Source organism: Perognathus longimembris, chromosome 14 (assembly GCF_023159225.1).
Source record: "Perognathus longimembris pacificus isolate PPM17 chromosome 14, ASM2315922v1, whole genome shotgun sequence".
In the NCBI taxonomy this organism is placed as follows: domain Eukaryota; kingdom Metazoa; phylum Chordata; class Mammalia; order Rodentia; family Heteromyidae; genus Perognathus; species Perognathus longimembris.
The window spans coordinates 36,194,924-36,218,092 of NC_063174.1; the positions used below are offsets into that span (position 1 = coordinate 36,194,924).

The window sequence follows — 23,169 nt, forward strand, 5'->3', positions numbered from 1 at the left end:
AATTTTTCTTTTCCTTTTTGTCTTCAAAGGATCCTGAACTTTGAATAGTGAGAAAATATGGTCTTCTAGTGAAGCAAAGAGCTTGAGCCATGACATTACATTGAGAACATTTGCTTTTTTCCCAGTCTGTAAATTACTCTATTTCTGGTGAGATTCCCAGTTGGAAATGTTGAATGAACACGAATAGCTATTAGCAATGTGCAGATAGTATGTTCACTTGGTTTTTGGTGAGTTGTGTTTGTTCCTGGTTCTGAGTCCAATTGAATTGGACTTTGCTTTATATAAAGAAAAGTCTGTATAGCAGCAGGCAAAATAAGCTGAAATTTCTTCCTTAGGGAAATCTCAAGTGTAAAGTTTTAAGCAAATATGAAGGTTCAAAGTGAGCAATATAATGAACACATTCAAGAAATTAGTAAGTATTTATATAGCATTTCATGTTTGCAAAATGTTTTATAGCCCTATTATTAATTTACTTAAGTCCCCTGGAAAGTACAGTGTTATTACATCTGCTTTATATGCAAGGCAGGCGAAATATAGGCATATTAAATAGCAAAAGGAAGGAAAATAAGACATTGATTCTAAGGTTTGAACCTATATCCTAAACCACACAGCTTCATTTGGGGAACAAAGTGATAAAATGTTTCTATTTTGTCATAAATTTGGGCACAGTGTGCTTTTGGGCAATGGCTTGTGTATATTTATATAGTTTTAGATATTATTTTACTTTTTGTTATGTAGCTCAAAGTCCTTTTGATTCAAATTCTGATCATATCAATGGATGGATAAGATCTTGAGTTAGAAATGTTCCATATGATGTTTCAGATATTCTTTTCAACAAATGGTTGAGCATCCAATGGCTGTGCTCTTGTGGTCTAAAAGCTGTCAGGCCAACAGAAGTACCGCCTGAGAGAGCTGATGTTGGTGACTGCATACATTTCCTATGTCATTGTGTTTCTTTTGGTACTTTCCTTTTCCATTCAGAGAAAAACAAATTTCTGGTAGAATAATAAATTTCTTCAAAACCCCTAGAAGATAAAAGATATTTCATCACAGCAGAAATTGAAAAGAATGCAGACTCCTATGCTAGAAAACCAGGAGGAGACATGATAAATTATTGCCTTCATTTAACTTTTCTTTCATTTACTGAGTGCCCAGAAACTGCTTTAACACCCTGAGGTGTGACTGTAAGGTAATGAAGAGTGATTTTTAAAAATAAATATACCATAAAGGTACGCTGTCTAAATGAGCACTGTTCTTCAACATAGTCACTCTTTACACTAATCCAAGATGCTGTCATTGCAAAAAAAATATTTTTAGAATTTGTCCTTTGGAATGTCTTTAGAAGCCATTTATGAACTGTAAAAAGAAAACAGTCTTACATTGATTTAAAATCGCACTGTATTTTTAAATTCGAACCTTCACTTAGAAGGAAATTTATTGCCTGGATACATTACTGATCTATTCTCTAGCTTTCGTTCTAGGTCAATTTTTTTCTTTTTTACTTTTTCATAACTGTGTCTATAATTAAAAAATAACAACTTGCCATCAACAAGCATATTTATTCTTTAACTTTTTAGATTAAAATAATTTGGACTTATAAAAACATACTAGTGTTTCCATATGTCCTTCAACCCGCTTTACCTAATATTCACATCTAACATAAACATAGTAACGCTAACAAAATCAGGAAATTAACATCAATAGAATGTTGTTTGGTAATCTATAGCTATTATTTAAATTTCTCCAGTTTTCTCCACTAATGTTCTTTTTCTGCTTCAGAATGCAATCCAGGTTTCCACATTACATTTAATTGTCAGGACTCTAGTCTCTTCTAACCTGGGACACTTCCCAATGAGAACACTTAAAGTGCTCTTTATACTATGTGACTCTCAAAAGAAGAAAGTGGACGAGGGTGGAGGGAAGGTGGGGAAGGACTCAGAGACTGAATGCAATTCCATATAGCCCTATCACATTTTCTTAAAACTCAAGTCTCCAGCACCCCTATACTTCCTTTGTATTTCCTCTACTGTTACCTTGGTCCGCACTCCTACTGTGCCAACCCTATCCATCATAGTGATTTCTAACTGATCTCTTCTGTAATGATTTTTCCTCTTCCAACACCTAAAAATTAATCTCCCTGTCTCTTTTTTTCTTTCTCTATGTATACACACAAACATGAACATACATACACATAGTGTCTACTTTCAGTAACTCTTTGGAGGCTTTGCCAAGTTAAATTTTATGTTTTCCAATTGCTTGCCTTGGTTGTTCAGTATGCTGTTGATGACAGTGATTGCTCTCATCGCCTCCTAGTAGGTTGCCCCATAACTGTTCTCCTATCTTTTACATTGCAGAGTCATTATGCAATGGCAATCTGAGTGCATTATACTTCTGCTTAACCCTTTCACTGGCTTTCCAATGTGCTTAGATTACCATCCAAAATATTTAGCAAGATCTACTAGGCTGTATGATCTGACCATTAGCTACCTCTCCAGGCAATTTCTTTCTGTTTTTTAATCCTCTAGTTGTCACTAAAACTTGTTTTTGAGTGTGTGCCAGTACTGGGGCTTGAACTCAGAGGCTGGCACTATCCTTTAACTTTTCTAGTCAAGACTGGTGCTTTACCACTTGACCCACAGGTCCACTTCCAACTTTCCAGTGGTTAATTGGAGATAAAAGTCTTATGGATTTTCCTGACTAGGCTGCTTTTGATCCCTGATCCTCAGATCTCAGCCCCCTGAGTCTGTAGGATTATGGACATGAGCCATCAATGCTCAGCTTTCGAATTCTTTAAAGCCTCAAATATGCCATCCTTTACATATCACCTTTTCTATTTGGAAGATTTTATAATTAGTATTACTTTTCTTCCCAGTGGCTTTCATGTGGAAAGAGTAGAGAAATTGTAAGCAAGGAAAAGATTTACTGCAAGTAGTTGTTGGGGGATGTGGCATGATCAACACTAGTTTGACACAAAGGTGCTAAAAACAATTTCAAAATTTGGTATCTTACTATAGTCAGCATTTACCTTTGGTTTACCTAAGGCAAAATGAGAATGTTTTCTGGCTGAAGGAATCCTATAGCAGCTCTTTTCTGGGGGTTGACAAGGGATTTTGGATACTTTTTTCTTTTGACTTTCTTGTGCTGAATTTTTACATTAATCAGTAGGGAGCCTCTCATGACCAAGCCTAGAAGTAGCATATGTAATTTCTACCCCATTCTATTTTCTAGAATCCTCTCTTGGTTAAAGAAATCCTACCCTTTTCTTAATTTTCGATGAGTGTTTAACATTAACATATATTGCTTTTTTAAATTAAATACTTTACATTTCTAAGATTATTATATACTTCTTTTAATTGGTTATCCTGATTTCTTGTTATCCAAATAACCTTTTGTGTTTCTATTGTACCCAACTTGGCTGCAACATTATTTGGATTTTATATGGCAATCTTTTATTTGTAGTTTTTACATCCTATACTCATTAGTGATGTTGACCTTTCTCTGCCGTCCTTGTGGGGTTTTGGTATATTAAATTACTTAGGGTTTTACCCCATTAAATGAGTTGGGATTATTTCTTCTTTTAAAATTCTCTGGAACTGATTTGTAAGATTGAAATAATTTGTTTCTTAAATGTTTTAATGAATGTGTCTATAAAATCATTTAGGCCAGGTGGTTTTGTTTTTCTGTAAAGATATGTAAATAGTATTCAGTTTCTTTAATAGCTTTAATACATTTGTATTTTCTTTTTTTTCACTCGTCTGCTTTTTTGTGTTTTCTTTTCCCTGGAAATTTCTGTTTTGTTGTTGTTTTCCCTAGAAGTTTGTACCATAAAATGATTTTTATATATTTTATTATCTTTTAAGTTACTACTGCATTTATTGTTATTTCCTTTAGAGAATGCCTAAGTTTAAGATCTATACTCTCAATTTCACCAGTTTTGTCAGTCCTTCAGTCCCCATTACTCAGGAGCTGGACACAGGAGGATTAAGAGCTAAAGGCTATAACCTCATCAAATTTAGCAAGACTTTATTTCAAAAAGAAAAGAAGGAACACTTGCCTAGTAAGCAAGAGCCTTGGGTTCAATCATAAGTACTGTAAAAATAAAATAAATGTCTAGCTTTTTATTTATTTTTCTTTAAATAGTGCTAGGGATTGAACCTTGGCCTTTCCACATGCTATATAAGTGCTTTCCACTAAAGTATCTCCAAACCAACTTCTGGATTTAAAAAAATCTTATTATATCTTTTACCCTGTATTTTATTTGATTCCTTTGTTTTCATCTTCTTCCTACCTTATGTGTGAGTATGTGTGTATGTGTGTGTGGGGGTTAGTCTATTTTGTTTTGCTTGGACTCTTGGATCCTTAGTTTTAAGGTGTTTTTTTTTTTCCTTTTCTGAAGTAAATACTCAGGGTGTAAATTTTCTTCTAAGTACCACTGTAACTGCATCCTTGAAGTTATATAATTGTAGCATTGTTATTATTAACATTTGGCTCAACGGATCTTCTAAATCTATTATGATTTCTTTTTTACTTAATCTTCAGTTAAAAAAAATGGCTCATGAGCATGTATTCTAGGTACCTTTTGAGACCACCTTTTAAAGTACATTCTCTAATGAAAGATTATTTGTTCCTATCAGGTACTTGTGAGTATTATAAATCAGAATATTATAGAAACAGTATTTCTTGTTTTTTTTTTTTCAGTGTGGCATTTGTTTTTATTAGAAAACCCCATTTGGTAAGCACTTCCCTAACCCAAAACAGAGACTGGGTAGCCTTGTAGAGTCCCACAGCCTTCATCTTCCACCCTCTTCTTCAAGGAAAGGGCAGGGATAAGAGGTGGCGTCAGGCAGTCTCTGAAGGGTCCCTTCCTGGACCCCTGTGAGTTCACATTGCCAGCAGTATACCAACAGCACCTTAGTGAGGCCCTCTAGGCCCAAGGTTGTGGCTGAAGGCATTCTTGTTTATATGGCTTTGAGTGGAACCAAGCAGGCTCTCACAGACTTCCAGACCTGATCCTTCACTCTGGTTGTGAGCAGGGCAGGATCCAGGACAAGTTGGCTGTGGACTAAGAGCTTAGAGATCACATCTGAGATAACCTTTTTAGTCTGGAAAGCACCTGGTTTCTTGGGAGAGGAAGGCTGAAGCCCTCCTCAGTTCTTCTTGGTTTTGGGAGTGTCGTATTTCCTCTTGCTGGAGTACCACAAGAGCAGGGGGATGCCAATGGAGGGCAGGGTCATGACACCAAAGGCTGCCCAGTCCAGAAAATGAGGGGAGAATCTCCTATCAAACTCCCGCTGAGCCAGGATTCCTCCCTGTCCAGGTGCACTGGTAGAGCCAATCACAACAGGTCCATCTTCCTGTGACAGGTACATAATTGTTGCAGAAGTGAAGTTGAAATAACCAGCCTTGAGAGGGCGCAGGACCACAGTGTGGGAGACGTTGCTAGCAGGAGCAATCTGGTCCCATTTGACACTGAGCATACCAGAGACAATGCCAAAGTCTTCTGGAGGAAAGGAATCATCGGATAATTCCACATCTAATGCAGCACTTGAGCCAACGTTATAAATGTTGTACTGTAAGATCAGGTCTCGCCCCTCCACGGCATATCTGTTTAGCAGCGATTTGGAAGCCAGAAGCCTGGCTCCTTCCTCTGCTTGAGTGACAGCTAATAGCGCCAACACCACCAATTCCAGTAGCCTCATCGTGCAGCACCCCCGAAACAGTATTTCTTTTTTTTTTTTTTTTTTTGGCCAGTCCTGGGCCTTGGACTCAGGGCCTGAGCACTGTCCCTGGCTTCTTCCCGCTCAAGGCTAGCACTCTGCCACTTGAGCCACAGCGCCACTTCTGGCCGTTTTCTGTATATGTGGTGCTGGGGAATCAAACCTAGGGCCTCGTGTATCCGAGGCAGGCACTCTTGTCACTAGGCTATATCCCCAGCCCCCCGAAACAGTATTTCTTGATTTTAAAGTTTAGTCTATGATTATAACTTTAACTTTACAACTTGAAGCCCCATTAGCCAAGCTTTACTTAGAAATTTCTATGAGGAAATGGTTGCTGGTATCTCATTCTCGTAATCCTAGCTATAAAGGAGGCAAAGACCTGGAAGGTCATGGTTTTGAAGCCATCTCAGGCAGAAAGTCTTTGAGATTCCACTTCCAATTAACCAACAAAAGGCTAGACTGAGGTGTGGCTCAAGTGGTAGAATATCAGCCCTGAGCAAGAAAGCCAAGCAAAAGATCGAGTTTAAGCCTCAGTACTCACACAAAAAAGTAAGAAAGAAAAGAAAATCCTTATTAGGAATCTAGTACTATAAAGACAAGCATTTTTTTAATCCACACTTGACACAGAACATGTATTTTTGGATTGAAGAATGACTGAATGGGGAGATCCTCCCACTCCCACCCCTGATCCAGTCCTTAACCATCACTGAGAAGAGCAAGCCACTGTCTCACGGTGGAGTTTTTCTACCTCTTGAGACTACCACTTTTGAGATTCTCAGTTTAAAGTAGGGATTTTCATTTCAGCTCTTATCCTGATTGGGACTTAGCTTTGTCTTCTGTACTTCAATTCTATACCATGTTCCAATCCTCAGATCTCAGCCTGCTGAGTGGCTAGGATTATAGGGATGAGCCACTGGCGCCTGGTCTTTTGCTCATTTTTAAAAGAAGAAAATTAGTATTTTGTAAAGGCACATTGTGTAATAAACATACATAAAGACCGGAGACTTCATTTTTAAAATGTCTTAAATAGAAGGAGGAGGCAATGGCAGTTTGTAATCTTACCCAAAAGTGAGCATTCGGACTTACCTTTCCATTGCTACTATGCGGTAGCTGGATACCCGAATGTGCAGTTTCTTCCCCTTGTACTGCAAGCATGTGCATGCCTAGGAGAGAAGCAGTAGTGTTAGTGCCTTTCAGAAAGTGTCAGATTAATGAAACTGTAGGTGACTTCTAATTTCTAGCTAGATGAAGAAGGCTTTGATGTGCAAGGTGGTGCGAGTTTGCACTGAGCTATTTCATGTGACTGATGACTTTATTCTTTCAGGCTATACAAGTATTTTACCTAGGGTGAAAGAGTGAATTAGCTCCTTGGTATCGCTAAATTTGCAAAATTGTGTCTGTTCATTTTGAATGATGAATGGACCACACAAGTTAATGAGAAAAAAAGAAGACATTTTTTTTCTTACTTCAGTTTTAATGATGAGATAAAGGCACAGTTGAAGGTGATTATGCAACTTTTTCAAGTTCTCATGAAAGCAGGCGACAGAAGCTAAAATTTCCCATACAGTGTGTCACACTGGGGTGAAAAATGGATCTTTATTTAAAATATTATATCCATGAATCATATGCTTTATGGAGCATTTTCTACAACAGGCACATTATTGAATCCTATACTAGGTGCATAACAAAATGATTTGGAAACTGGACAAAGCTGTGGCCTTCACTTACACTGGATTTCAAACACTATTCTGGGTTAAGCAAGTGAAAGTGTACAGTTTAATGGGAAGAGAAATAGTTGTCTCCAGTTTACTTCTGGTTTTTTATCCACTCAATTTTCTGTAGTTGATGTTCTCAGATGCTAGAGACCAGTCAGTCATGGTTGCCAGGTGACTGGGATCAGCTTGCTTATCAAGGGCTGTGGCAGTGTTTTTTTTCCATGAGAGCAAGAAAAGAAGCAATGGAAAAAGCACACACAGTTGTTTGTAAGTAGCTGGCTTCCCAAGTCTCAGTGCCCCATGCTCCTCTGAATATGAGCTTCATCTTTGGCTCATAGAACCAGGGCTTCGGCATGCAAATTATGCTGTGGATATTAATGGGCAGAGGTAAGAGCACTTGGTTAACACGTTACTTATCCACACTCATAGGAATAATCTGTGCAATTTGACTTTGGTCAGTTTGGTTGCCAAGATGACTGGCTAGTTCTGAGAAAAGGCAAAAAGATGACTCATTTCTAGAGAGACGGTAACCACAATATCAGGCATTTAGGGGTGTGTGTGTGTGTGTGTGTGTGTGTGTTTGCATGTGTGCACACACTAATACTATGGCTTGGACTTAGGACTTGGGCACTGCCCCTGAACTTTTTTTCACTCAAGGCTAGCCCTCTACCACTAGAGCCACAGCACCACTTCTGGCTTTTTGTGGTTAATTGGAGATAGGAGTCTCGGAGTTTTCCTGCCCAGGCTGGCTTCGAACCTCATTCCTCAAATCTCAGTAGAGAGAGTAGAGAGGATTACAAGCAGGGGCCACTAGTGCCCAGCAAGAGATGTAATTTTAAAGACAAATTCTTCTTGGGTGATTAGTGAGTTAGTCTTAAATATCATATACTCTTGTCATAAGATTTGATGGTAGGTTGTTCTGAGAACTCTACCTCTCGCTGGGCATGACTGTGTCCATCTACAGTCCCAGCACTCAGCAGGTTAAATGTGGAAGGTCACCCCAACCCAGGATTTTGAGTCTAGCCTGGGCAACTTAGCCATGCCTCTATCATCTTCACAAAAGTAAAACTGTAAGCAAAACTTTAAAAAATGCTCTTCTTCCATCAAATCCCATTCTCATACCTTTATTTAGAAGTGTGATAAATATAGTAAAGTACCACTCCACCATAAGCTCCCATGAAAATAGTCTATAAAGGAGTTACTAAAATACCTGTGAAGTGAAAGCAAGATCTCCCATGGAAGAGCTTCACAGTCATTCCCTGTTTCCCTAAGAATTTTCTGGTGTTAGATCTGTCTTCAATACCACAATTGTAATGAAATGGAGGCTGGATTATATACCTCTATGGTTTGTGGCCAAATAGTGACTTTGTACAGATAATAATGTTTGCTTTTGTTTTAATAATGATAAAATCTCCTCTGTCAGTTTTAGATATTCAAAATTAATACTTTCCCAACTTATGTGGCTTTATTTCCTAGTCTTTTTCATTGCCTTGTTTTTGTTGTTGTACATGTTCTTTTTGTTATTCTGAGGGTAACACTTAGCACTTGTATATAAAAAAATTATGTTCCTTTGAAATGGAGTAATTGCTTGCCATCTTTATAGATTATTCTCTAGTCTTATAGTCCTAAATCATTGTCAAGGAAGATTACAAGTTACGATCAAAAGTATTCTCCTTTGAACAACAGTGTAAGACTGAGTAACTGAAAATGGGTTCATATTGTGATACCTCTAGTCCATATGAAGTAAATTGCTGCACTGGACACCAGTGGCTCAGGCCTCTAATTCTAGCTACTCAGGAGGCTGAGATCTGAGGATCATGGTTGAAGGCCAGCCTGGGCAGAAAAGTCTGTGACACTCTTATCTCCAATTAACCACCAGAAAGTCTCAAGTAGTGCTGTGGCTCAAGTACTAGAGCACTAGCATTGAGCTGAAGAGCTCAGGGACAGTGCCCAGGCCCAGTTCAAGCCCCATGACTGACCAAAATAAAGAAAGAAAGAAGGAAAGAAAGAAAGAAATTGCTGGACTAAGGAAGAGGCTGTGTGGTGACTCTCTTGACAGCAGAGTGCTTTTTACTTTGAATACTTAAATCACAGCATCTGGTTCATAACCAGGAGTGTGCAGCTTGTTTTCCAATCAAGATGTGCTCTTCTGCAATTTGACCTTTTTTGGAAATTAGGTATACTTTCCAACATATATGCTTAGAGGCCCTTGGGTATTTGAGCCATTTCCTACTCTACTTTCCCAGACATAAAAGATACCATGTGTGAAATATGTGGAATGGGAATGTCAAGGTGTTTGGGTGGATTCTTTCCACAGAAATTATATTTTCTTATTACAGTTTCTCTGTAAAGACTTGAAAGTGACTCAGAGAAAGTCTAAAAGCACCTCTGCAGAACTGGAATAATTTATGTGTGCTGTATAAATAGGACCTTCCAGCGTATAAGCTGATGAGCCACCTCAACTCCCACCTCTTTTATGAAGCCTTTCTGAATGCTCTTGTTAAAAGAAAACAGTCATCCTGTGCTCTGCTTTTCCACAGCATTTTGACCTTTCATAAAGTGCTTATCTCATATCTCACTGTGTATTGAATTGCATTTTTTTTATCTTTCTTCTCGTCCACCATTGGAATTGTGGTAACGACTTTTGCCTTACTCTTTTTTTTTTTTTAATCCCTCCCACTATTATGCCTAGTAGACTTCCTCTAACTGACCTGGCTTCCTCCTCCGAGCAGGTTTCTCACTCCTTCCTCCCTGCTAGGATTATATGCTCATATAAGCATTGCTCACACAATATTCAATGATTTGTTTATAAAATTGTGTCTTCTCTTAGACTGTCAATTCCATGGGAATCACACTATGCCTTCCATCTGCATTTCTTCAGGGCTTAGCATACTGTTAACACACAGATTTGCCATTAAATTTCTATCGAGTGAATGCTGAATTCTATTCAGTGGATGGTAACCTTGAGTATATGAATTGAAAAAACAGAGAGAGGCTCATTTCGCACAGTTTGATATATTGCATTTTAATAAAAAGGCATACAATTGCACCTTAAAATATTACACTTGCTATAGAGCTGCTTATCCTCGGAGAACCACAAATATTAATGAAGTATTCTACTTTATTATTCTCATATTTGTATGACAGGAAGTCTTACTAATTTTTACTGTATGTGTGCATGTGTGTGCGTGTGTGCGCGCGCGCAGGTGTGCGCATGCCCATGCATGCCCGTATCAGAGCTTGAACTCAGTGTCCCATGCTCTTGTTCAGTTTGCTTGTTCACAGATCGCACTTGAGCCATGCCTCTAGTTCAGCTTTTTGCTGGTTAATTAGAGATAGATCTTGTAGTCTGAGTCTGTATAGGACAGCATCTTAACCACAAATCCTCCCAATTTCAGCCTCCTGAGGAGCTAGAAATACAGCCATTGACACTGAGCTTAATTCTTCTAAAATCCAAATCTATCAATTCTTTGAAAATTCAGTAGAATTGGTTGCTATGCCTCTTTTCTTTGATCTGCTACTGGATAGACTTGAATTTTTGAGCTTTCACCATATCTAAGGATGAAATCTCCTGTAAATTAGTTTGTGTCCCTGTGTCCACATTCCTCCTCTAGTACCTAGAGAGCACGGGGGCTGATCAACAAATATTATTAAATCAAATGGTAAATTGAATTTGTACTGCAGCTAGAAAAAAATAGAATTTAATTTAAATGTGAACATTCTTTTTGCTACTTGGGGGCAGGATCACTGTGACCAAATTGCTTTTAAACGAGATTGCTAAAAGCAATTTAAAATGAGACTGAAACTTCTTGAAGATGATGATATTTAGAAGCTAGAATATGGGTCTGGTGTTGGTTGTTCCCAGGCTCTTTTTTTTTTTTTGAGATGAAACTTCATTCTTTAGATGCTTAATCTCATTTGTTCCCCTATCTCTTATAATCTCACCCAGAGAAAAATAGACCTAGAGAAAAGGTATTATGAGGAGAACTCAATTAGATCACAAGAGTAAAGTTTCTCAGCAATCAAATTTTCTGTAATTTTCAGATCAAATCTGACAGGAGTACAGGTTTCATTATTAGGGGGCTTGTAGATCCTACTCTCTATCTCTGTTCTCACATGAAATAATCTAGGTAACAAGTACACGGCTCTTAGCAAGTCATTCCCAGATTCTTAAAGTGGCATTGAACAATTTTTTTTTTTTTTTTTTTGCCAGTCCTGGGGCTTGGACTCAGGGCCTGAGCACTGTCCCTGGCTTCTTTTTGCTCAAGGCTAGCACTCTATACAACTTGAGCCACAGCACCACTTCCAGCTTTTTCTATATATGTGGTGCTGAGGAATCAAGCCTAGGGCTTCATGTATATAAGGCAAGCGCTCTTGCCACTAGGCCATATTCCCAGCCCCAAGAATTTGTATTACAAACTCCTAGATGAGACTGATGTTAGTTGGGAGCTACAGTTTGAAACTGGGATTCTGCCATTCCCCACCCCCATTGCCTCCCCAAGTATCATTGAATATTTTCTTTGAATTTATGGGCACTTTTCCATTTTAATTTTAATCATGGCTTTAATCCAAGTTCTTCAATACAATGAGAAGTTTGAAGAGCAAGTATAGTTGGTTTTGGTTTATAGTGTGTGTGTGTGTGTGTGTGTGTGTGTGTGTGTGTGTGTGTGTGTGTGTGTCCTATGCTATGCAACCACACATTCACCAGCTTAAAATAGCCTTTATATATTCACGCACAGCTCTTCATGTCAGGAATCTGGGACAGCAGATTTTTAAAGTCAGTCTCCTAAACTTTTGTGTGTGCATAAGAATTAATTCTTTTATGGGAGCCTTAAAACATCTGAGCACCATAAAACTTATGAATGGAAGTAGAATCCTGAAAATGAAAATGTAGAAGGCAGCAGCTTCCTTACCCATCAGCATTCCTACACACATTGGGGAGGATCCAAGGGCAGTTGAAAATGGTTGACAAGGGCTGGGAAGATGGCCAAGTGGTAGAATTCTTCCCTCACATACATGAAGCCATGGGTTCGATTCCTCAGCACCACATATATAGAAAAAGTCAGAAGTGGCACTGTGGCTCAAGTGGTAGAGTGCTAGCCTTGAGCAAAAAAAAGCCAGGGACAGTGCTCAGGCCCCGAGTTCAAGCCACAGGACTGGCAATAAATAAATAACTTAATTAAATTAATAATTTTTAAAAGAAAATGGTTGACAGCAATCAATTAAGGTTCTGTGATATATTGGTTCTGAACATCTGGACGATCATGTATGTGTGAATTCTATTGACCTTATTTTGTTTCCTTATCCACTTGTGAGTTCATATACTGGTGGCTCAGAAGTAGTTTTGTTTACATTTACTCTGCTGATATCTCTATAGACAACTCTTACATGCAGATTTAGGATTCTTAAATTCAATTACAGAAAACTGATAAATAGGGTTGTTCACACTTAAGTTCATTGTCAGATCAGAATAGGCTCACATGATCAGAGAATAAAACTTAATGTCCATTTGAGTTTATTCTTCAAATCAGTGACATCTCCATCAGAACATTGGCAAGCTATTGCATACTTAACTGAGACTACATAATATTTAACAGGCCAAAATATAATTTAAATTTTAAAAAGTTAAATACATAATAAAGATCAGGAAATATCCCATTTTGTTGTAGTTGGTAGGAAAAAAGACAAATTGTAATTACCTATAAATTCACTGCTATCAGTGCATGTGCTTATGACACAGACTTTGGTGTTGGATTAACAGAAGCATGTGTCTAGATCAACTAGTCTTATTCCTGTCTCTGCTCTGGTGAGACCACCGTTTGCTTATCTCGCATGTGTTTAAGGTAATTTTGTTTTTGTTTATGTTTTTGCCAGTCCTGGGGCTTGGACTCAGGGCCTGAGCACTGTCCCTGGCTTCTTTTTGCTCAAGGCTAGCACTCTGCCACTTGAGCCACAGTGCCACTTCTGGCCATTTTCTGTATATATGGTGATGGGGAATTGAACCCAGGGCCTCATGTATACGAGGCAAGCACTCTTGCCACTAGGCCATATCCCCAGCCCAATGTTTACGGTAATTTTGATAAATGAGTTTACTTAGGAAGAAACCAATCTGATTGCAGATTGGAAATCAAATCACATGAAGTACATTTCAAAAAACTAAGATCATGGGCTGGGAATGTGGCTTAGTGGGTAGAGTGTTTGACTAGCATGCATGAAGCTCTGGGTTCAAGTCCTCAGTACCACATAAACAGAAAAATCCAGATGTGGTATTGTGGCTCAAGTGGTAGATTGCTAGCCTTGAACACAGAGAGGCTCAGAGACAGAGCCCAGGTCCTGAATTCAAGCCTTGGGACTAGCTCCCTCCCCCCAAAAAAAAAATAAAATAAAAATAAGATTACTTTGCCCAAAACAATGACATGCCTGATTATAAGAATTTCAGAGTTTTCAGAGTCAAAGAGCACATAGAAAAATCAAGCTTAGAAATAAGGTCAAGAGCTGTAATCCTAGCTACTCCGGAGACTGAGATCTGAGGATTGTGATTTGAAGTTAGCCCTGGAAAGAAAGTGTGTGAGATTCTTATCTCCACTAAACTACCAAATCTGAAAGTGGAGCTGGGATTCAAGTGGTAGAACACTAGCCATGAGCAAAAAGAAGCTCAGGGACAGTGCCTATGCTCAGAGTTCAAGCCCAAAGACCAGCAACAAAAAGAACAACAAAGAAAGAAGAAATAAGGATTGAGACAGTTTAAGAGGTCTCTGTAGACCTAGTCGTCTTATTCTTCAGGGCCTTTCTATCACAGTGATCGCTGTCCAGGGATTTCAAGCATTTTTTGTCTTAATTCAAAACTATGGAGTGGGGAGGTCGTTTGCTTCCTATGTTCACCCTTTGACTAAAGAAAGGCAGAGTTCTGTGACCTACTTCCCTTAAGGGTCATTTGTTTCTATTGTTGACTAATATTTTGTGGTAGGGATATTACTATCGTTTCTTTAACCATTCATACTTTAAGGAATTTGGATAGTTTCCAGATTGGGACTATTGTGACTAAAGCAGATATATGTGTATATACGTTTTTGCATAAAAGTAAGTTTTCATATGTATCTAAGTGTACCATCTTTTGTTATCTGGTAAATTGATTTTTTAGTTCTATAAAGAACTATCAGCTGTCTTCCAGAGTGGCTATTGCATTTTACATTTCTACTAGCAAAGTATCTGGGTCACAAGATCCAGATACTTCTGATTCTTTCGAGCATTTTCTGTTATCAATAATTTTTAATCGACTTGATAGATATATACAGATATCTCATTGTGATTTTTTTAAAGAAAATTATTTTGACCATACTAGTGTTTGGACATAAAGTCTCACATTTGGTAGACAAGTTCTCCTACTTGAGTAGAGCTTGAATCATTTCCTCAGCCCTTAAAGGTTTTGGGAGGCATTACTGGGGTTCAAACTATCACTTGTGCCACATCCCTTTATACTTTTAGTTTTTTGTGAGGGTCTTGCACTTTTTTCCCAGGGCAAGCCTTAGACTATGATCTGATTATCTACACTTCCCAAGTACCTGGATTTGCAAGCATGCACCATCATGCTTGGCTTTCTTTTGAGATGAGGTTTGCTAACATTTTTCCCAGGCTGGCCTAAAACTGAAATCTTCCCATCTCATCTTCTCACTTAGCTGGGATTACAAATATGCACCATTAAGTCTAGCCCTTATTTGATTTCAGCTTACATTTTTTTCTAATGGCTAATGATATTGTGGCTACTTACTGTCAGTATATCCTCTTAGGTAAGATGTCTATGCATGTATTTTTGCCTCTTTACTAACTGGATTTATTTTTACATTATTAGTTTATTTTAGTTAATCAGTGGAAGTTTCATTGTGGACTTTTTATTTGATGTTGAGCTTTGAAAGTTCTTTTTATATTATATATTCAAGTCTTTTGTTGGCTTATGTGGTTTGCAAATACTTCAGATGATAAATTGTCTTTTCACCCTTTCACATAGCAAATATTTTCATTTTAACTGAATAAAACAGGGTTTTGTTTTGTAGCCCAGTCTGGCCTTAAATTTATGATCCTCCTACCCTAGCCTACTAAATGCTGGGATTCCAAGCATGTGCTAACCTACCTACCAAGTTTTCAGTTTTGATGAATATGCCTTTATTCAAAGTAATAAATGATAGATTTTGCATATTTTATTAGTTTATATCAGTTATACATAGATGAATTTATCGTTGTATTTCTACACCAGTTCACAGTATGTTCCAATCAGTCTTACCCCCCCATTCCTCTCCTTTCTTCTCTTTCTCTCTTCCTACCTTTCTAAAAACAATTTCAATGGGTTTCCTTGTTGAATTTAAGTATTTAAATTTTGCATATTTTGACAGATCTAAAAAACTTTAAATTGCTAAATTACCTACTCCAACTTTACTTTCAGTTCAGATGTTTCACCAATGTGTAGGTATTGTTAAAATAATTTAGCATACCATGTTCAAGTGTAGTAGCATACCTATCTGTTTAACTCTGTTCAAATGCCCATTTTTCTCTTAGTGGTGTTTCAATTAAGAGAGAAAAGGGAAATCCAATTCTGTCAGGAAAATAATTTTATATTGACTCTAGCAAAATTTCATTACCAACAAGAAAGAGGACATGTACATCTAGTTGTACCACTGACATATAAATAGGCACCTCATATGTAACATTTAACAAATGTTGACTTGTTTGTATACATTTGCCTCTAGGTTTTTCCTTAAGTAGTTCCCTTGTGTGTTCTAGAAACATTGTATATGTACCAATGTGTCAATATTGTGCCAGGTTCAGGTTATGATGGAGAACAGAATAGATGTCGCTGCTGTCCTTAAGGAACTTACAGTTTAGTTCTTATTTTTAAAATTTTTATTGTCTAGGTGATGTACAGAGGAGTTATAGTTACATATATAAAGTATTGAGTATGTTTCTTGTCACACTTGTTACCTCCTCCCTCATTTTTCTCCCACCTTCCCTCCTCCTCAACCTTTCCCCCAGTTGTTCATTTAGTTTATAACATATTATCTTGTATTACTGTAGTTCTTATATATATATATATATATATATATATATATATATATATACACACACACACATGTGTCTTGCCTGTCAATGTTTCATTGATTCAGTTGAATGTCCTTAGTTTCTGTTGACTATCACAGAATCTTCCTTGCTCTTCTGGAATACAGAATGACCAAATTTAGTGAATGGTTTTAGTGCTTTGGGTGTGGCTTCATTCCATTAAGATGAAAACCAAGCCAAGCAAGTGATACTTACAAGCATGTACATGAGAATGTGTTACAAGGGAGAAAATCCTCATGTTCAGTTTCTTTTCTTGCCAGCTGGGGATTTTTTTGTTGTTGTTGTTTAGCCTTCAGTTACTTCAAGGATGACTAAAGTTTCTAAATATGAAATTCTCAAAGCCCGTCACTCACTTAATTATCTTAAAAGCACAGCCATTTGAATGAGATAGATAACTAAATGCCTTTTACAAAGGTCTTGTTTTTTAAAATCCTGGTCTTGTATAATTTACAAATGGATGAAAATTTGATTCTATTTTAGTTTTATGATATAAATGGGATACTATTGGTCTATGAACTAGCTGACTTATTTGTATTCTGACTTTAGTGTGAAAAAAAATTAAACTAGGATTTAAAATACTAGTTAAAATCATAATTGATTAAGAATCAACATTCTGAACTGAAATTTAATTTTAAGTTAAATTATTTGCTGTTCAATAGCCTTTACTATTTGTTTAATTGTGAATGTTTCATATGTGAAAAACTGTGGACTTATTAGCTATAGTTGAAATTTTATTATAGCAAACATGTATTGCTTTGTACTGGCATGGTTTGTGTTTTCTTGCAATTAATAATTGATTATGTGCTCACCATAAACTGGTAACGTAGAGATTAATAGCCTCATTTTACAATGAATAAACTGAGGCACAAAGAGGCTGGGTGGCATGCTCAGAGGTACCCAGCTGTCAAGTACAGAGCCAGGCTTCAAAACCAGTGCCCTTGGCTCCAGAGTCTATGCTTTTAACCTCTGCCTGGTAGTCCCCAGTGTGTTCAGTCATGTTATTTTCCCATAGAACACAATAAAGTTAAACTGAAAATTTCTTTTCTCTGAGAAATAAGTTTAGAAATGAAATCACAGAAAGAAGGAAACCAAGATTTAGATTAGAAGGTTCATGTGCTCACATAACCATAGCATCATTTACCTTGGAGAAGGCCACTACATTAGTCTCCTATTGGGCACTCTCTTTATTATATCTTACAGGATTTTTTCATGTAGTGAGGAAAGATATTCTGTTCCACACTGACCTCTAAAAACTTTTTTTTTTTGGCAATTCTTTTTAAAAATTTTTTATTGTCAAACTGATGTACAGAGAGGTTACAGTTTCATACGTTAGCCATTGGATACATTTCTTTTTTTTTTAATGGTTTTATTATAAAACTGATGTACAGAGAGGTTACAGTTTCATATGTTAGCCATTGGATACATTTCTTGTACTGTTTGTTACCTCCTCCCTCATTCCCCCCTCCCGCCTCCCCCTTTCCCTCCCCCCCCATGAGTTGTTCAGTTCATTTACACCAAACAGTTTTGCAAGTATTGCTTTTGTAGTCATTTGTCTTTTTTACCCTGTGTCTCTCGATTTTGGTATTCCCTTTCAGTTTCCTACTTCTTTTTTTTTGGCCAGTCCTGGGGCTTGGACTCAGGGCCTGAGCACTGTCCCTGGCTTCTTTTTTGCTCAAGGCTAGCACTCTGCCACTTGAGCCACAGCGCCGCTACTGGCCATTTTCTGTATATGTGGTGCTGGGGAATCGAACCTAGGGCCTCGGGTATCCGAGGCAGGCACTCTTGCCACTAGGCTATATCCCCAGCCCAGTTTCCTACTTCTAATACCAGTATACACGGTTTCCAATGTACTCAGATAAGATACAGAGATAGTGCAGGTACACCACAGGAAGGGGTTACAAGAAGATCATCAATAATAGAAGCTACAGTTACACATAGCACATTGAAAGTAGTTACAACAGTGATATAACAATCATTTCCATAACATGGAGTTCATTTCACTTAGCATCATCTTATGTGTTCATAAGGGTATAGCTATTGGGCTCTTGTGATCCTCTGCTGTGACTAGCCTAAACCTGTGCTAATTATTCCCTATGAGGGAGACCATAGAGTCCATGTTTCTTTGGGTCAGGCTCACTTCACTTAGTATAATTTTTTTCCAAGTCCTTCCATTTCCTTACGAATGGGGCAATGTCATTCTTTCTGATAGAGGCATAAAATTCTATTGTGTATATGTACCACATTTTCCTGATCCATTCATCTACTGACCCAGATGCCCCTCTGAAAACTTTTATCAGAGTTTTATAAATTGAGACTTTGGGGTGACAACACACAGCCAAAATAAACACTTAAAGACGGTACGTTATTCTTCCAGCAAAGAGACAGACATTATGTACACCCTACACACACAGCATAACAAGTTAGATGCCTCTCACTTAGTGAGCAAAACCCAGGCTCAGAGGAATAAAGTAACTTAAGATCTTAAATTTAAAGATCCACAGATGTTTGTGTGTACAACTTATATTCTGAAAGTATGGGTTAGCTAGTAAGCTATCTTTGTACTCTAAATGGCATAGTCATCACAGGTGTGTTGCAGAAATTCCTTCGCATCCTTTCCTATAGGTGCACCCTTTTTTGAGAATGCTTTCACCCAATATGAGGCAGGTGAGTTAGCACTTAATAGGTACAGAAGTCAGCAAACTATGGTCCCATAGACCAAGGCCAGTCTACCAGTGGTTTTTATAAATCATATTTTATTGCAACTCATTTACTCATTTAAGTATTATCTGTGGATGTTTTTGTATCATATGACCAAAAATTAATGGTCTCAACAAAGATTATATAGCACACAGAACCCTGAAAGTGTAAGTATCTGATCTTTTCCATAAACTAGTTTCCTGATTCCTGTCTTAATGCACTAGAAATATAGAAGGATGTGGTATCCTATTACAGTGACTGCTTTTCTTCCCTTAAAGAGAATCGTTAACAACAGCAACAGGGTGAGAGGGACTTCCCTGTAGTAGGTGTCCAAGCAGTTGATGGGGATTTTCTGATAAGTGAATAGGAACAGTCTGTTTCATAACATCTGAAGGTCCTGTGAGCAGGCTGAATGGTGTTTCCTAACTTGGCCTTGGCCTTCTGCGTTGCCCTGACACTCAGCCTGGTGCTGCTTCTCTGAGATGGAATGTGTATTCACAAGTGAGCACTGCATTAGTCATGGTGCATTTCCTGGGCCCTGGAGACTTGGGCATGACATCACCAAGGTCCAATGAGAAAGCACCTCCATAGCCCTCCATCCATTTTGGAGAACTGTAAGACTGTTTTGTTCCTTGCCTTCCGGCTGTGATTTGAGACTGCCTTCCCCATCCAGCCATATTCTGGGCACAGAATTCTAGCTTCCAGACCTGAGAGGCCAGGGCAAGTTTGAAAATCTGCAGAGCTGGAGGCAGATTCCCATTTAGTGTTTTTTTCCAGTGCTCAGGTTTTTATTCTCAGGGTTTTCCACTTCTAATGACGTTGTTGCTTCATGTGGTGAAGGGTGGGTGGTGAAAGATGAAGTCTGCAGTAGATAAAAGACACTTGGCAGTTAAAATTTCTGGGTAAGTATAGGTTGGTAGCATAAAAAATCAGAAGCATATTTTGCTGTTTTGTTACATTGCTTTTGTGTAGTTTAGCATAATAAAACAACAGCTTTTAACAGCACAGGCTCCTAGCAAAATTCATGTAGTTTAAAATAGGGTAATTACCAAAAGAACTTCACTGAGAGGGATTAGTACCTCATTAAATCTTTTATCTTCAAGAAGAAAAGACCCCCCTCCCCCCGACTTTTTTTTTCTTTGTCCTTTTTGAGCATTTAGGGTTAAAAAATCTTTCTTTCTTCTTTCCTTTTCAATTTATGAAACTAATTTGTGAAATTTTAGTCTTAGGATCAACTTTCTTAATTCTATATGTCAGAATGTCTATTTAAGCACTTGTTTTCTGATAGGCTGAAACTCTTTGCTAACAAACTATAGTGAGTGGCAAATTTCCCCTTAAAAATGATTTGAGGAAGCTAAAACTCAGAACTCAGTGTGAGCTTATACAGGACAGACTTTTGTATTTAATTTTGTACTGAATCCAAAAGCTATGTTTTCCAATCTCTGTAGGTGATCTATGGCTGAATAGGAATGAATCTTTATGATGAAGTCAATGAGAAATTGAGAAAGGCAGCCATCGCCATTAGCCTGCCATCTGTGGTTGCTGTATTCATGAGAATCCTGCCTGAACTGTAAAAAAGATGAAGATTATTTTGTTTTGATAATTTTATAGGCTTTTTAATTAAAAACTCACTTGAAAGCATACAAATTCACCCTTACTTCCTAAGAACATATAAACTAAAAATTAGAGAACCTCCCTCCAGAAGTGAGTAATGTACTATAAAAAAAAAACCACTTTAGAGATATCCTCAAAGATCTTTATGCAATGCAAAATTCTTTAAATTTCAATAAACATGGCTTAAATGGTAGCTAGTGTGAGGCTCTTGAGTTCAAACTACATACCACCAAGAAAAAAGAAATTCTTAAATTTCTCTATTTCAAGGTAGAGGTAAGAGTAATCGAGAGGATGAATCTGATCAAAGTACATTGTATGCATGAATCCTTTCATACAATTAATATATGTTAATAAAAATGAGGAAAACAACTTTAAAAACATCTCAGCAATGCCCTAAATAATCTCTTTCTCTTTAGCTTTTATAGATGGGGAGACTGAGGAATAGAAGGGTTGAACGGATAAGTCATTATTTTATCAAAACCCTTAAGAGGAAATCTCATTGTATCTTTTCATGAATTTATTTTTCTTTTCCTTTGGTAGCTTCAACCTTTACCTTATTAACAACAACGCTTATTTTTATAACCCTTTGTGGTGTAGAAAAGCAAGTTGATCTAGCCTAGGCAGAACTGGAGCAAGCCCTATAAGAGGTGAATTCAAAGGGGTGGCTATGTGGCCCTGTGAGGCCCTGTGAGTTGTCTCACATCCTTGTTATTGGCATAGGACTTTATTCTCCTAACTCATTGCAGTTCTCCCACCTGAACTAATATTTACCACCTCTCTACTCAGATGGCTCTCATGATCCTGATAAGCCATGTGTTTGTAGCACACTTGCAGCCTCTAGAAGAAAGACTGTATAGAAGTAGACAGTGAGCACTGGCCCCCAAAGCCAGTCACAAACTTCTTGAGTAGTCACTAGGTGCCCTCCAATTAAGCCAACCACTTTCCTAACTTTGGCAAAGGCAAGGTTTCCTGCTGCCTTGAGAGTATTTTGGTTTGAGATGTTGAAAGCCAGGTAATCTTTAAAGCAACCATCTAGTAATGTTTCTTCTCTGATCCTTTTGGCTGCTAGTTTGGGGAGCACCATGTATGTGCTTCCCTAAAAAAAAAAAAAAAAAAAAAAACCCTTCCAGATGGTTATTGGTGTGCTGTGCAATCATCTCACGAAACCCTTAAAGTTTTTCTGCAAAAGAAAATTCCCTGAAAGTGATTCCAAAATATGACACAAAGAGGTCATGACCGAAAATCAGATGTGAATTCATGAAAAGTTAAGGATGAGACATGTCACTCCTAAAGGAGTTGCCATCAGTTTATTTCACAAAACCAGTCACTAGAGGAAGAAAAACGTTTAGTCTCATTAAGGAATCCAGACAAAATTCCCACTTAATCCATCTTGCTTTTCCTTTTCCTCCCATTCAGCTGGTGTGCAGGTGTAGCACGGCTTGGCAAGTGGCTTTGAACATTTGGAAAAGGGAGTCATTACTGAAAGTCACTGACACACACTCCTCTTGGAATGCTGCTGATGTCATGGAAAACCAGGACCTTAGCAATAACCCCTAACAACCAGAGCTACAGTAAACAGTGAATGTTACCTCCACCAAGGCATTGGTTTTTAAAGAGTTTTAACAGGCTAGGGCTTGCCAGTCACAACTCATAAAAATGTTCTTATAATTTTGCCCTACTCTCTAAAAACGTTGGATAGAACTGCTAAAGTTTCTTTGCCATTTGGAGATGCAAAGCCAAATTCACGTCAGTTTCAAGGTTGGTTAATCAGACTTTATAGCCCTTCTTTTCCACTCTTTTTCATACCCCCCTGCCATCCCTGTGGGGTTAACTCTGGTAGATTTAATATTTTTTCAAAGAAGTCTCTTGTCTTCCTGAATTGCCTCAAATTTTGGTGATGAAGTAAATTTGTGTGCTGGGTTCGTTTTATGAAGTCTAGTGGACAATCCAGTCCACTTAATTGATAGCCCTTAATCTCTATAGGTTATATAACAACTGATTTGGGACAATTGGGCAAAGTGACACCATATAGTTCCAACTCCAAACTAGGTACATGCCATGAAAACAAGTGACATAAGCTGCCATGTAAAAGGGTTAAGAATGGTCACAGCCAACAGAAGGTCAAAAATGACAGAGAAAAACAAGAGATTGGAAGCAGTTTTCTCCTACAGTTGATGGGCTTCAGAAAAAGAGGCTGGTAGAATATTACTATGTAAAGCAAACCCAGCATAGCTTTATTTAGACCTGCTCATGTGGGACAAAGTAGAATGCCAACACTTCTCTCAAATGACATAATCAAAGTGGCTATATCACTTCCT

At 37.8% G+C, this 23,169-nt stretch overlaps 2 protein-coding genes across 5 annotated transcripts in view; one reads left to right on the top strand and one right to left on the bottom strand.

Annotated features, from left to right (window-relative positions):
• The window catches only part of Rad51b (RAD51 paralog B), a 517,654-nt gene that overhangs the window by 190,951 nt on the left and 303,534 nt on the right, over nt 1-23,169 (top strand). The window lies entirely within an intron of this gene.
• LOC125363416 (translocon-associated protein subunit beta-like) lies at nt 4,695-5,711 on the bottom strand. The gene has a single exon (XM_048362614.1). It carries the CDS (start codon nt 5,697-5,699, stop codon nt 5,148-5,150), a length of 552 nt encoding a protein of 183 aa, XP_048218571.1. The 5' UTR covers nt 5,700-5,711; the 3' UTR covers nt 4,695-5,147.